The sequence below is a fragment of the Juglans regia genome, chromosome 14 (genome assembly GCF_001411555.2).
Source record: "Juglans regia cultivar Chandler chromosome 14, Walnut 2.0, whole genome shotgun sequence".
Classification (NCBI taxonomy): domain Eukaryota; kingdom Viridiplantae; phylum Streptophyta; class Magnoliopsida; order Fagales; family Juglandaceae; genus Juglans; species Juglans regia.
This window is the reverse complement of record NC_049914.1, coordinates 26,997,393-27,013,610: the sequence shown is the minus strand read 5'-3', so window position 1 is coordinate 27,013,610 and position 16,218 is coordinate 26,997,393. Positions and strand designations below refer to the sequence as shown.

The 16,218-nt window shown below is 36.1% G+C and overlaps 3 protein-coding genes across 3 annotated transcripts; 2 read left to right on the top strand and 1 right to left on the bottom strand.

The window, feature by feature from the left end:
- Nucleotides 1-1,445: 1,445 nt before the first annotated feature.
- LOC118344501 (G-type lectin S-receptor-like serine/threonine-protein kinase RLK1) lies at nt 1,446-6,623 on the top strand. Its single transcript, XM_035685277.1, has 2 exons — nt 1,446-1,596; nt 4,991-6,623. The coding sequence occupies exons 1-2, from the start codon at nt 1,513-1,515 to the stop codon at nt 6,533-6,535; spliced, it is 1,629 nt and encodes a 542-aa protein (XP_035541170.1). The 5' UTR covers nt 1,446-1,512; the 3' UTR covers nt 6,536-6,623.
- Nucleotides 6,624-6,786: 163 nt separating this feature from the next.
- On the bottom strand, nt 6,787-7,455 carry LOC109018202. The gene has a single exon (XM_019000371.1). It carries the CDS (start codon nt 7,453-7,455, stop codon nt 6,787-6,789), a length of 669 nt encoding a protein of 222 aa, XP_018855916.1.
- A 4,948-nt stretch (nt 7,456-12,403) lies between these two features.
- Nucleotides 12,404-15,177, top strand: LOC109018203 (G-type lectin S-receptor-like serine/threonine-protein kinase RLK1). Its single transcript, XM_019000372.2, has one exon. The coding sequence runs from the start codon at nt 12,413-12,415 to the stop codon at nt 14,969-14,971; it is 2,559 nt and encodes an 852-aa protein (XP_018855917.1). The 5' UTR covers nt 12,404-12,412; the 3' UTR covers nt 14,972-15,177.
- The last annotated feature ends 1,041 nt before the right edge of the window (nt 15,178-16,218 follow it).

Sequence of the window (16,218 nt, the reverse complement as noted above, 5' to 3'; positions counted from 1 at the left end):
TAAATTTGACAATGCATATTTTATGAACAAGTCTAACAAATTATAATATATATATTTATATATATACAATTTGTAAAATATAAATATGTATTGATATTTATATATATGTATATAATATATATATATATATATATAAATGGGGGGGGGTTGGGGTTGGGCCCTCCCCATCACCCGCCCTCGCTAGGAGTCCTAGATGTGGGGCGGGGAGGACCCCGCCCCAGCATGGGCGGAGTGGGGTTGCCCGCCCTGCCATGCGGGGGCAAAGTGGAAGCAGGGCGGGCAGCAAGGGCCCCGCTCCCGCTGCTCACCCCTAGAAATTGGTAGCAGAAGTAGCAAATAAAAGAAAATTTCATTAAGAGCGAAAGCCATTTGGACGCAGAAGGAAATTGGGTTCAGACGATTACAAGAAATGGGTTAAGGAAGGTGAGAACTAAAGCCACACGCCGAGAAAAAAAAAAAAACAGAGAACTAAAGCCAGACGTTGTATGAATAGCAATAGTAAGCCAAGCAACACGGTTTCTTGGTCAACGTACCTGGAACCATGTCTTACTTTTTTTTTCTTCTTATGTATCTTCGTGTAGTCAAGCTGTGTCCAATTTGAGATATTTTTAGGTAGTTTTAAAATATCTAACTATTATTTTTTATTAATTTTTACATTTATTATTATTATTATTTACTTCTATTTAATATTTTTTTATTATTTTTTTATTACTATTCATAAAATATCTGAAAATATCTCTTTGTCCAAACTCTACCAAATCTACAAACTGAGAGGACAAAATCCGAATAAAGTCTTACATCAGTTTGGATAATAAGATGAGATAAAATGATTTTGAATAAAAGTTGAGAATTAAATATAATATTTTTAAAACATTATTTTTTAAAATTATTATTATTTTGATATTTAAAAAAATTAAATTATTTATTATATTTTTTATGAAAATTTGAAAAAGTTGTAATGATGAGCTGAAAATTATTAACATATATTGTTTGATATATCATTTTTTAATATAATTTAACCTTAATTACTTATTATTTAATTTTCATTACTTATATATTGTAATAGATCAAATGTAACATTAAATATGAGAAACGTGAATAGAGGACTAGCTGCGTCATCGAAGATAATGACAGCTTGATGGAAACTACATGAAGCTTTAAAAAATGTAAGCCATATAGATCTTTTCACCTAAAGAGAACGATCAGGTCAATGAACCAGAACATAACAATGGCAATGGACCACAAGTGGAAGGCTACAAATTCTAAAATCTGAAAAATGGATTGAACTAACCAATGCAAAAATTAAAAACACAAGCCTCTGCCTGAAATTTCAAAAAGGCAGAAGGCACCTGTCCATGGTTCACCGGAGTCCAACCAGTCCATGTTGACCATGAAATTTAAGAGTTTGATTTGCATTACTATATAATATTAAAAGCTACTCATCATCCACCGGTCACACCTACCTTAACCCACCTTTTTCCGATTGTCTGAAGCCAAATATTGCTTTTGGTAATGGCTTCTGCTCTTCCTCCAACTTTCTTTTCCCTGCTGCTGCTGCTCTTTCCAATTTCTGCTATTGCTCAAACTAGTCGTAACATCATGTTGAGACTACCAGAAAAGAACTTTCCACTACCCCTTGACATGGATTCTCCACAACAGAATACGCACTACATGGATACTGCATGGACAGCTGCAGAGTTGGCAGAACGTGGACGTGAATATTCTTCTGTTAGTTAGTTACGATTGTTATGAGCTGTAAATAATATTTTCCTTGTTTTATATTTCATTTCTTTTGTATATATACATTAGTCGATAGCATACAAAAAGATATGAGAACATATTCCAACTTTAGACATATTCTTCCTCTGTTTTCTTCTGCTACGTAATCTCCTTCATGGTATCAGAGAGCCATGAGCACTGATTCTTCCTCATCTTCCAATACTTCACCAGAGCAAAACATGCAAAACCAAAACCCTTCAAACCCTGAATCCAACCCTCATCATCCTGCAAGTCCTTATTTCATCCAACCTGGTGAAGGAGCTTCTTCTCTGTTAGTTCCCGAGCTGTTGACAACAGAAAACTATGTCACCTGGGCACGGACCATGCGTCGAGCTCTCAATATCAAAAACAAACTCGGTTTCATCGATGGTAAAATCACTAAACCCACCAATGCATCTGATCCTCTTTTTACGGCATGGGAAAGATGTAATGATATGATAATTTCTTGGATTCAACACTCTGTAAGTATCGAGCACAGACCAACTATTGCACATGCTGACAATGCTGCTACTGTATGGCATGACCTCTGTGAACGATTTTCCATTCAAAATGCACCACGCATTTTTCAGCTTCGGAAAGCAGTTTCTGCTTTGATCCAAGATGATGATTCTGTGAGTATTTATTACAATAAACTCAAAGGATATTGGGATGAACTAGAAATATATGAACCAATGCCTCTATGTACATGTGGTTCTGTCAAGATCCTGGCAGATTACCACTACCGGAGTAAGGTTATGCAATTCTTAATGGGGATTCATGACTCTTATGATAATATTCGAGCTCAAATCCTTCTTTATGACCCTCTTCCACCGCTCAATCGTGTTCTTTCCTTAGTACAACAGGAAGAAAGGCGTCGGCAACTGCATTCCTTTCCACTTTCCACACCTGTTGCAATGATCACTAAAGGACCAGATCAGAGATTTCATCCAAACTCACGGCGAGACAAACTTTTCTGCTCACATTGCAATATTTCTGGCCACTCCTTGGAACGCTGCTTCAAGGCCAATCCTGGTCTCCCGGTTTGCTCACATTGTCACATTCCTGGACATACCAAAGAGAAGTGCTACAAACTTCATGGATTCCCCCCTGGACACAAAAATTTCTACAAAAACAGACCAGTTGCTAATCATGTTTCTTTTGAACAGGAACAAGTCAGCAATACTCCAGCCATTACTCAAGAGCAATATAGTCGTTTAATTGCCTTGCTCCAAACACAGCCACCTGAAGCACATGTCCCTGCTGCAAATCAAGTTCAAATGACATCTACCTCTACTTCTCAAGATGTCCCTCCCATGTCTAGTATCAACATATGTTTTTCTGCACAAACACACACTGCTGCACAATATGTTGCTACACCGTGGATTATTGACACCGGAGCTACAAATCATATGATTTGTAGCCCACGGTTCTACACTCACATCACTGCTCCAATTTCAAATGCAGTAAGATTACCAAATGGTAACTCTGCCTCAGCCACTCATGTTGGCGATGTTCAAATATCAGAAAATCTAACTCTAAAAAATGTGCTTTGTGTTCCCACGTTTTCTTTTAACCTCATCTCTGCCAAGTCTTTAGCTCAAACCTCCAATTGTTGCCTAATTTTCTTTTCTAACTCATGTTATATTCAGGACCTTTTCTCTTGGACGACGACTGGGCAGGATAAAGTGAAGGATGGCCTCTACCATTTTCAACACCAGAAAAGCTCACCTAATGCTTTAACTTCTCATCTTCAAACCTTACTTCACTTTACTTCTGTTAATACTGCTGCTACTACAAACTTTGATGACTTTACTTTATGGCATTATCGGCTAGGACATAGCTCCTTGACTGAGCATGTTTTGAAAGAAGTTTATGACATTTCTAATAGACCTAAAGCTCATACCAGATTCCTTTGTGATATTTGTCCACTTGCAAAACAACATAAATTGCCTTTTTCAAACACTGAGAACAAAGTCACAAAGCCTTTTGACCTGATTTCAGTAGACATCTGGGGTCCAAATAATACTCAAGCTCATGATGGATCCAAATATTTCCTCACTATTGTAGATCAATTTACAAGATGTACATGGATTTACATGTTAAAAACCAAATCAGAGGCACGTATTGCTCTTCAAAATTTTTGCTCCCTTATTGAAAATCAATTTCAAACCAAAATAAAAATTGTTAGAACCGATAATGGGGGTGAATTTCAAATGCCAATATTTTATCAAACAAAAGGGATCCATCATCAACTTACTTGTGTTGCCACCCCCCAACAGAATGCATTAGCCGAACGCAAACATCAACATATTTTAAATGTGGCAAGGGCCTTAAAGTTTCAATCTGGTTTGCCCATAAAGTATTGGAATGAATTTGTCATAATAGCAGTATATTTGATCAACCGCACCCCCACTCCCAACCTTAATTACAAGTCTCCAATTGAGCTCCTATATCAAGTCAAACCTATATACTCCCATCTTCGAATATTTGGCAGTTTATGCTTTGCTTCTACACTTAGTCATGCTAGAACTAAGTTTGAACCCAGGGCCCGAAAATGTGTGTTCTTAGGCTACCCATACGGTGTAAAAGGATACAAGCTGCTCGACTTGTCCACCAATCAGATTTTCATTTCACGAGATGTGGTATTTCATGAAGCTATCTTTCCCTTAAAACAACCACAATATTCCAAAACAGATTTTGTCTTTTCTCACAGCCTACCAGAAAAGAACTCTCAGAATATTGAAATAACCACATCTCTTGAAAATTCTACTCCCTCAACCGAAACCTTCACTCCCCTTCTCCAGCCTGAAGAACAAGATCATGCTCCTATCCCTTCTTCATCTTCTGATTCTACTTCTCATCAAAACATTCTCCGCAGGACAAATAGAACTCGAAGAGCACCTGCTTACCTACAGGATTTCCATTGCCAACAGGTTGTTACACTTGACCCTTCTCAGTCAAAATCCGAGACTCAAGGTTCCTCCCTCTCCAATGCTGAAGGTTCAAAAGTATCCTTTCCTTTATCTGCTTCACTTTCTTATAAATCTCTTTCACATGCAGTATCCATGTAGTGCGTATTCTGTTGTGGAGAATCCATGTCAAGGGGTAGTGGAAAGTTCTTTTCTGGTAGTCTCAACATAGCTGTCCATGCAGTATCCATGTAGTGCGTATTCTGTTGTGGAGAATCCATGTCAAGGGGTAGTGGAAAGTTCTTTTCTGGTAGTCTCAACACATCACCGTGGGTAGTTCTTTGTCTGCAACTGATGATAACTCGACATGGCTTTCTCCTTCTGCTGATTTTGCCTTTGGATTTCACAGACTCAACAACAGTGATTTCTTCCTGCTCTCTATTTGGTATGACAAGATACCGGACAGAACCTTCGTTTGGTATGCAAATGGAGATCGCCCTGCTCCAAGAGGATCAAAAGTGGGACTAAGTTCTGATCGTGGATTAGTTCTCACTAGCCCACAAGGCGAAGAGTTATGGACATCTCAGAACCTTACTGGTGTTGTTGCCTCTGGTGTGATGAACGATACTGGCAACTTTGTGCTCCGAGATAGCAGCTTCAATAAGGTATGGGAAAGCTTCCTGTATCCTGCCGATACTATCTTACCTACACAGAAGATGGAAAGGGGAGGGTTCCTTTCATCTCGACAATCAGAGACCAAGTTTTCCAAAGGAAGGTTCCAGCTTCGTTTCGTTCAAGACGGGAATAAGCAAAAGATCATAGAGGTTGGTACTCTTGTGCTCAATACCATAAACTTGCCCACCAATGAACCTAATACTCCTTATTATGAAAAAGAAAGTACTGTTGAAGGTAATGCATCAAATCCCGGTAAACAATTTGTTTTTGATGAGTCTGGATATATGTATATCCTTAAAGAGAATGAGGAACGTAGCATTCTATCACCGGAAATTCTCTCTTCAGAAAATTCATATTTTAGAGCTACTCTCAATTTTGATGGTATTTTCATTCTGTATTCTTACCCGAAGATAAACAGTGTTTTCCAGGAGAATGAGAAGGAATTCAATGCTGAAGTAAATATAATTGGTAAGACACATCACAAGAACCTGGTTAGACTACTTGGCTTCTGTGATGAGGAACGACAACGGTTGCTGGTATATGAGTTCCTGAGCAATGGCACTTTATCTGGTTTCCTTTTTGGAGATTCAAAACCAGATTGGGAAAGGAGAATCAAAATTGCTTTCGGGGTTGTGAAAGGACTCTTGTATTTACACGAAGAGTGCAGCACCCAAATAATCCACTGCGACATAAAGCCTCAGAACATACTCCTTGATGAATATTTCAACGCAAGAATTTCTGACTTCGGATTAGCAAAGCTGTTGATGATGAATCAGAGCAAAACCCATACCGCCATTAGAGGAACAAAAGGGTACGTTGCACCTGAATGGTTCAGGAACATGCCAATCACAGCTAAAGTCGATGTGTATAGCTTTGGGGTGATGCTTCTAGAGATCATTTGCTGTCGAAAAAGCGTGGACATGGAATCTGAGGGAGAGGACAGATCAATCTTAACTTATTGGGCTTATGACTGCTTTCAAGAAGGGACACTGGATGCTCTGGTAGATTATGACATGGACGACATGGTGAAGCTTGAGAGATTTGTGAAGGTTGCCATTTGGTGTATTCAAGAAGACCCGACTCTTAGACCCACTATACAGAAGGTTTCCCAGATGCTGGAAGGAGTTCTGGATGTACCGGTTCCACCCTGCCCATTTCCTTATGCCTCTAGTACTATAGTTACTGCAAATTGACGCCAGCATTTCTCAGTTATTGTATAGTTTTGGTATTTAGTTCTATTCAAAGAATTATCTCTTTCTATTCAGACCGAGCATTAATACGAGGAAGACAGCTGTTTTGATGTATCCAGCTAGCTGTTGCAGATATGTTTGTGAAGTTTTTCAGAGAATCGTATTACTTCACATAAATGAAATGCCTCTTTCTTCACGATTAGCATCAACTTTTTTTTTTTTTGGAAAAAAAACCTCTTCGTATTCATTGATAATCAAGTAACAGTTTGACTATACAACTTATCATTTTCCAGCAAAACATTTATAGACTCAGGACCCTCTTCCATCAAGTATTGATCATTGCTGCAATACAGTGCCATCTTTGCCAAGTGATGAGCCACTTCGTTACCTTCACGATGACTGAACCCCAGCTTCCACGATCCACAAGATTTCAGAGACTGCTGCAAATCTTCAATTATCTGACCATGCCGAGAATCGTTTTCCCCTTCTCTCTTTACTGACTCGATCACCTCCTTTGCATCCCCCTCAAAATAGACATCCCATAACCCCAATTCCTTGCACATCTCCATTGCCTCCCATAGTGCCGTACTCTCTGCAGCAAAGGAAGAGCTGGAATATCTTCTGTTAGCACATTTTGCAGCAACCAATTCACCGTTATGATCTCTAATAACAATCCCAACTCCTATTAAGTAAAGTGTTTCATTTAAGGCCGCATCAAAATTAGCCTTCAGGCTTCTGCCCTCTGGCCTTCTCCATCTCAGAACTCTTCTGTCATCACCCCCAGCCTTTGGCCCTCCTTCCCCCTTCCTTCTCGCTTCCTTATAATCTTCGTGGCCTGCAATAGAAAACTGTACGACCTGTGCCGGAGATAAGAATTTCTTTTCAAAAACGAACTTATTCCTCCTGTGCCAAATATTCTTCATTATCAGTACAATTTTTTCTATATTATCTGTATTCAACTTTCTATACATCTCTAACCATAACTGTAAAAAATTACCCCCATCTGTAGCCCACTTCTTGAAACTGAAAGTCTTATATATCATGTTGTAATCTGATTAAGAAATATGCATATGCGATTCATCCTGCAAATTGGAACCTGAAGCCGCAAACATGGGATAAGTAAAGCCTCTGATCATACCTTGGGTCTTTTGGTTTTTGATACCTGGATTTTTACTAATGTTTAGTTGTATGTTTATTTGTAATCCTCAGTTAATGTTTAGTTGTAACGATAGTTTTCCTCTACAAAAAGAAGATCATCAATAAAATTGAAAATACCTCACTACCCAAACGCTACCAAATCTACCAACTGAGAGGACAAAATCCAAATAAAGTCTTATACCTGTTTGGATAGTGAGATGAGATGAGATGATTTTAGATGAAAGTTGAAAATTAAATAAAATATTTTTAAAATATTATTTTTTAACATTATTATTATTTTGAGATTTGAGAATTTTGAATTATTTATTATATTTTTTGTGAAAATTTAAGAAAGTTGTACTGATAAGATGAAATGAAATGAAAATTATTAACATATATTGTTTGATATATCATTTTTTAATATAATTTAACCTTAATTACTTATTTAATTTTCATTTCTTATATATTGTAATAGAAATGTACCATTAAATATGATAAATAGTTTGGGTTTGGATTTCTAGTACCCCAATTAATTAGTACCAAACTCATGACTAATCTGGCCAATAATAATATCTGTTGTAGTTTTTTATTTTTTTGTTTAATTTTCAAGTATTAGTTCATATAGGCTTGTGCAAGAAATTGGATGGTGTAGATAAAAATGATCTGAGAGATGAGGCAATGATCTCTCAACCTTCCCTCAGTATATAGCTGAACATGTTATGTTTCCATGCGACAGTGTCAAAAACCTTGCTGGGGAGGGGATTGGGGCAGCCCACATCAAGTCCCCTCCCCCTCTCTTGCATTTTATGATGAGTATAATTTTTCTATACATATAAGTTTAACTCTCAGATTATATTCTTGACGTGATGTCATATAATTTATTAAAAATATATGAAAAAAATACAAACCGAATCTAAAATTTTAGTCGGCTACGTTTGGGTAGCGAAGATATCTCAAAACTTTTCAAATATTTTCGTATTGATAAAAATACTCCACATGCCAAACACAGTGAACCATCTTCGTATCAAGGTCTCTCCAAAGTCTCTCCACTATAATATTTATCATTATTATATATAAATAAAATCATCATTAAAAAAAATCAATCATTGATGAGACCCACACATTTTTCAATTATCTATCTGAAAGTCAACAACTCAACATATTTCATACATCCAAACAACTCAAAATAACGAGACCCACAAACCCACTTCAATTTTTACTTATAACTATTCACAAACATTCTATAATATTTATCACTATTAAATATAAATAAAAAATAAAATCATTATAATATTTATCACAATTATATATAATAAATAAATAAAATCACTATAATATTTATCACTATTATATATAAATAAAATCATCATTAAAAAAAATTAATCATTGATGGAACCCATACATTTTTCAATTATTTATCCAAAAGTCAACAACTCAATTTTTAGTGATGGGACCCACACATTTAGTCATAGATGATTGCTATGATCGGGAAGATTGTGGACTACCTAGCTATATTTATAAACTCTTCAAATTCTTAATTTCAAATATTTTTAAATGAATTTTATGCTATATATGTGGGTTAGGAATTATTCAATCATGTAGGGGAAAAAGAGAAAAAATCTTCAAATAAATGTTTAAAAATTATTCAAATTTTAATTTCTCTAAACGCATATTTTTGTGTTTCTCAAATCATATAATGGAAATAGAATTATATTTTCTGCTGAGTAAGGATGATACCCACATAATACTAACATTTACCTTTCTTTTCTTTTAGTCATGCTAAGTAACTTAGTTACGTAATCAAATTACATCGATCAGCTTATTTAGTTTTGTAAAATCTTCTATGGAAGTACTATCGAGCAATCGAATTCTGTACGCAAGTGCCATCATTCCTAGCCTCAATTCACTTGGATATTTTCTTCTACACTTTTCCGGGAAAATCTGGATTAGAATGGTCAACGTACGGCTGCAATTATTCTTGTCGCTCTTGTTTTCCTTGTCGGTATATCCCAGAACTTGCCAATATTTTTTCCCCCATCCATGAGTTTAGCTGAGTTTTTTTTATTAATAATATTGAGTTAAATTGAGTTGAGATGAATTAATTCTTTATAAATAATAGTGAATTGAGATGATAGAGTGAATTTGGTAGAGTCTACTTAAGATAAGTTTAGATGTATTTAGATGTTAAGATGAATTTAAATATATTTATGAGAAGTTGAAAAAGGTTGTGGATTCTACGTGTAAAAAGGTGTTGAATTGAAAAAGGTTGTGAGTCTCACGTATAAAGAAGTTTTGAGTTGAGATAAGTTTAATAATTTGAGATTTTAATGTTTCGATGTTAGACTCAACTTAAAATTAGACTAGACTGATTTATATAACCAAACGTTAATCTGTTCGTTAGCAGGCTGGGACAATTTCCTGCAATATTTTAACGATGACTTGCAAAAAATCATTTATAATTTAACTTGTTAACAAGCCAAATATATATATATATATATATATATATATATATATTTTACTTTTCACATTATTGCATTATTGATGCAACAGCCCTCGCAATTTAATCAGCAGGAAAATACATGCAAGGACTAGGCCCACGAGACTTTAAATTTGACATATATATGGAGAGACTTCCAATGGTTTTGGGACCAATGTGAGTACGTAACAGCTGAAATAGACTTCGAATGGAATGGTTCAAAAATTATCTGAAACCAAGACCAGATACATTATTACGTGGTCCATCATCCATGGTTGAAGCTAAGGTTGACAGAAGAAGTTTTGAAAACATGCAAGTAAACACATGCAAGGTCTTTTAAGGTTTTACCCCAGCCAGTTAAATTCTTGATCCGTGAAGTACGCTCACATCATGACATGCATGGATATATAAGGTAAAACATCGATTTTAACCAACTTTCATGTCAGTGGTTGATCATGAACTCATTCATGGTGCCAGTTACATTTTATATTCAATGCCAAAGAAAGAAAGGGTTCATTTTATTCCAACCTTGGTACATATATATAACAATTCTCATGTACAGGAATGTTCGAGATTGGATGTAGATTTTTTGGATCTTTGGGAGCAATTGGTGTTGAAATTACAATAAGAAGATCTAGAATTGTTGGATACCATATATAATGAGAAGGATATGGTTCAGATCAAGGAATCCAAGTAGCCAGAGAGGGCCTCAATGAATTTCATCAGCTGAGACTATCCATCTCGAAAGTAAAATACAAGTGAGATAAGATGAGATAAAAATTATTAACATATATTGTTTGATATATCATTTTTTAATATAATTTAACCTTAATTATGTATTATTTAATTTTCATTTCTTATATATTGTAATTATAGAAATGTACCATTAAATATGATAAATGTGATTAGATGACTAGCTGCTTCACCAAAGATAATGACAGCTTGATAGAAACATGAAGCTTTAAAAAATGTAAGCCATGTAAATCTCCTACGTACCTAAATAGAACTACCAGATGAATGAACCAGAACATATATAGCAATGGTAATGGACCGACCACAAGAGGAAGGCTACAACTTCTAAATTCTGAAAACTGTATTGAACTCGACTTAACTCGCTAAAGTCTATACATGATTCTGAAATGCAATATTAATTAACTAATTAATTATAGGCTAATTGTATATATCTCTGAGGTAATATTTTAGATGATTGCTATAATCGGGAAGATTATGGACTAACTATCTATCTTTATAAACTCTTCAAATTTTGTGTTATATTTGTGGGTTAGGAATTATTCAATCATGTGGGAGAAAAGAGAGAAAATCTTCAAATAAACAATTTAAAATTGTCACAGAGTGCAGGGCGCCGCTGCCCCCACTCCTACTTCTGAGGTAGCCCCTAAAAAACGTTTGGATTCGAAAATGATTTGAGATGAGTTTAAATGAGTTGAGATAGATTGTGAATAATAATGAAATGAGTTGTGAATAATAGTGAGATTTGTAAGTTAAAATTATTGAATAGTAATAAATAGTAGTGAGATGAGTTGAGATGAGCTGAGATGTCCTGCGAATCCAAACGTTAATCGTGCTAATTAACATACTTGAGTAATCAATTACATGCTAATTAAAATTTCATCTCAATTCATCTTATTTTATTATTATAATTTTTTTAAATTTTTACATAAAATATAATAAATAATTCAATTTTTTTAAATTTTAAAAATAAAAATAATATTAAAAAATAATATTCTAATAATATTTTATTCATCTCATATAAAACTATATTAACTCATCTCTAAATTTAAATAGAAGTGGTAAAAGCTTCAATAGGAGTATCTATCAATCGTATTCTGTAAGTTAATATTTAATAATATTTTATTTAATTTTTAATTTTTATCTCACCTAATTTATATAACCAAACGATTCGTTAATCAGTTCGTTAGCACTTAGCAGGTGAGACAATTTCCTGCAATATTTTAACGATGACTTGCAAAAAATCATTTATAATTTAACTTGTTAGCAAGCCAAATATATATTTTTTAATTTTACTTTTCACATTATTGCATTATTGATGCAACAGCCCTCGCAGTTTAAATTAAGGCAAGGACTAGGCCCACTAGACTTTAAATTTGACATATATATGGAGAGACTTCCAATGGTTTTGTGACAAATGTGAGTACGTAACAGCTGAAATAGACTTCCAATGGAATGAATGGTTCAAAAGTTATCTGAAACCAAGACCAGAGACATTATTACGTGGTCCATCATCCATGGTTGAAGCTAAGGTTGACAGAAGACGTCTTAAATGCTTGACCAACAACAGTACCTTTGCTAGCCACAAGGCTGTTAAAATCTCTCTGTCTAGCTCATTTTTGTTGATGGCAATTGCAATGGCTTTTCTTCCTCCTTGTCTTCTCGTTTCCTTGCTAATTCTGCTACCGATTTCTACTGTTGCTCAAAGTAATGGTAACATTACTGTTGGAGATTCTCTCACTGCAGCTGCCAATAGCTCTTCATGGCTATCTCCTTCTGGTGAGTTTGCCTTTGGATTTCGCCCACACAATGATAAGGATTTCTTCCTACTTTCCATCTGGTTTGCTGAGATACCAGACAAGACCATAGTTTGGTATGCAAATGGAGATAAGCCTGCACCAGGGGGATCAAAAGTGGCTCTTACTGCTGACCGTGGCCTAGTACTTACTGACCCTCGAGGCCAACAGTTATGGAGCTCTCAGACCATTATTGGTACTGTAGCTTCTGGAGTTATGACCGACGCAGGGAACTTTGTGCTTGAAGATAGAGAATTTAATAAGGCATGGGAGAGTTTCAATAGTCCCACCGATACGTTGTTGCCTACACAAAATCTGGAAAGGGGAGGGGTGCTTTCATCTCGACAATCAGAGACCAACTTTTCCAAAGGAAGGTTTCAGCTGCGTTTGCAACAAGATGGAAATCTTGTGCTTAATACCATAAACCTGCCGACCGACTACGCTAATGCACCATACTATGCTAGTGGGACTACTTCCTCCGATGATACTAATCCATCAAGTCCCGGTCGAGAATTGGTCTTCAACGAATCAGGCTACATGTTCATTTTGAGAGAGAATGACCAACGATTCCCTCTAAAACAGGGACAACAGGTAGAATCAAGTTCTGATTTCTACTTCAGAGCAACTCTTAACTTTGATGGAGTTTTTACCCAATATTCTCACCCAAAAGCTCCCAACAGCAACAGAAGCTGGAGTTCTCTCTGGTCTCAACCAGAAAATATCTGTGTTTCCAGTCGGGTTGAAGCAGGTATTGGCGTTTGCGGGTATAACAGTATCTGCACTCTGAAAACAGATCGAAGACCGATGTGTCAATGCCCCCCCGGATACTCCTTACTCGATCCAGATGACCGGTACGGTAGCTGCAAACCGGACTTCATACAAGGCTGTGAAGAAGACAGGCTAGGCCGCCCTGGAGAAGATCTTTATACTTGGGAAGACCTAACAAATACAGATTGGCCAACTTCTGACTACGTGCTGTTGAAGCCTTATACTGAAGATCGGTGCAGACAATCTTGCCTGGAAGACTGTATGTGTGCTGTTGCCATTTTCAGATTAGGTGATTCCTGTTGGAAGAAGAAGCTACCTCTATCAAATGGAAGAGTGGACAGTACCCTTAACGGGGGGAAGGCTCTCATCAAAATCAGGAAAAATAATTCCACCCTGCAGGTGCCGGATCCTCGTTTTGATCAGGCTCCAGAACTAAAGAAGAAGAACCAGGATACTTTGATCCTCATTGGGTCAGTGCTTCTTGGTGGTTCTGTCTTTGTTAACTTAATATTAATTTTAGCAGTTTGTCTAGGTTTCTCCTTCATTTACCACAACAAGCTACAAAAAATAATCGCAAATGCCAGTAGCGTGCAATTGAATTTGCGTTGTTTTACTTACAAAGAGCTTGAAGAAGCCACAGATGGATTTAAGGAAGAATTGGGAAAGGGGGCTTTTGGTGTTGTTTACAAAGGAAAAATACAAATGGGTTCTAGCGTTCATGTGGCAGTCAAGAAGTTAAATAATTCGTTCCAAGATAGTGAGAGAGAGTTCAGGACAGAAGTGAGTGTGATTGGCCAAACATATCACAAGAACCTGGTTCGATTGCTTGGATTTTGCGATGAGGGCCAACAACGGCTGCTGGTATACGAATTCTTGAGCAATGGCACTTTAGCAGGTTTTCTTTTCGGAGACCCGAAACCCAGTTGGAATCGAAGAATCGAAATTGCTATTGGGATTGCAAGAGGACTCTTGTATTTACATGAAGAGTGCAGCAGCCCGATCATCCATTGCGATATAAAGCCTCAGAATATACTCCTTGACGACTATTACAACGCTCGGATTGCTGACTTTGGATTGGCAAAGCTTTTGATGATGAACCAGAGCCATACTAATACTGCCATTAGAGGAACCAAAGGTTATGTTGCACCTGATTGGTTTAGGAACATGCCGATCACAGCCAAGGTGGATGTCTATAGCTATGGTGTCATGCTACTAGAGATCATTTGCTGCAGAAAAAGCGTACGTATGGAGTCGGATTTGGAAGACCAAGCAATTTTGACTGATTGGGCTTATGATTGTTATCAGGAAGGAACATTAGATGCCTTGGTTGAATATGATGTGGAGGCGTTGGATGACAGAAAGAGGCTGGAGAAGTTTGTGAAGGTCGCTATTTGGTGTATTCAGGAAGACCCATCTCTTAGACCAACCATGAGGAAGGTTACACAGATGCTCTGGGAAGTTGTCGAAGTTCTTGCTCCACCATGCCCCTCCCCTTTTAGCAAGCCAGGTTAAAAGCAGCATATATCCACTTCTTCTGCTAAGCTTACAGTTACTATATTTGTCCTACTCTTTAACTCTGTTTTTCAGTCCATCATCATCATCATGAGATCTATTGTTCATATATAGAAATTTGTATTTTTGCATGAATTGATAATAATTTACTTCTGTAGTCGATCTCTGGATTGAATGTTGCTGTACAATGCCTCTATTTCCTTTTATGTCCTATCGAGTTTTCTTTGCAGTGGGGAAAAAAAACTCATTCAGAATAGATATTGACATTTCGACCACATAATAAAGCATGGACAGAAACACCATGAACACACAAATTCTGCTTGATAAACGCTTTCTTGTGGCTCTACTCATTCATCAAGCAGATCTTTGTAACATTTGACAGTAAATTGATAAGCATGCATGCAATTTTATCAGATTGGTGTCTGTAAATGAAGGATTTAACTTGGCATTTGAGAGAAAAAGTATGTAAGGGCAACCTACTCCACGATCAGTTTACAGTCCTATGAACACTGCTACTCTACCTAATTAAGCCAAGATATTCATCTCCAATTCTCTAATAGGCATGTAGTAGATGTTAGTAAATAGATATTGGTTCCTCTCTTCACTCAAAAAGAGCTTATGAAAATTGTCATTGCTAATCATTAAAAAAGTATAGTAGAGGGGGAGAAGATCAATGAACTCAAAGTACAAACACTCGGAGAGATCACAAGGCGATGTGTGAACACTGGCAGGTTTTGGGAGTGAGATGAGAATTTTGTGTTTTGTTTTAAAGTTTAAAATATTATGTTTTAATATTATTATTATTTTGAGATTTGAAAAAGGTGTATTGGGATTTGAAAAAGTTGAATTGTTTATTATATTTTGTATAGAGATTTGAAAAAAGTGTAATGATGAGATGAGATGAGATGAGAATTTTGTGTTTTGTTTTGGTTACCAAACCTGCCCTAAGATTCTATTTAAGATAATGATACATTTACGATTCTTTTACAACTCATTTTAGAACCAATCACTGTAATTGTGCCACTTCATTCAAAATAATTTTAATAAATAATTATACTATACTTAAGATAGAGCTTGCAATCAATAAAAGAGTTGTATGTTTATCATTTTTCTTTTACTTAATTGTATAATGGTTCAAGTATAATAACTTAATAAATTAAGTTCTTTACAAGCATTGCATAGGCTTACAACTATTATACGGTTATTACCAAATTCGCAAAATATAAGAAGAGTCTAACGAAAGAATC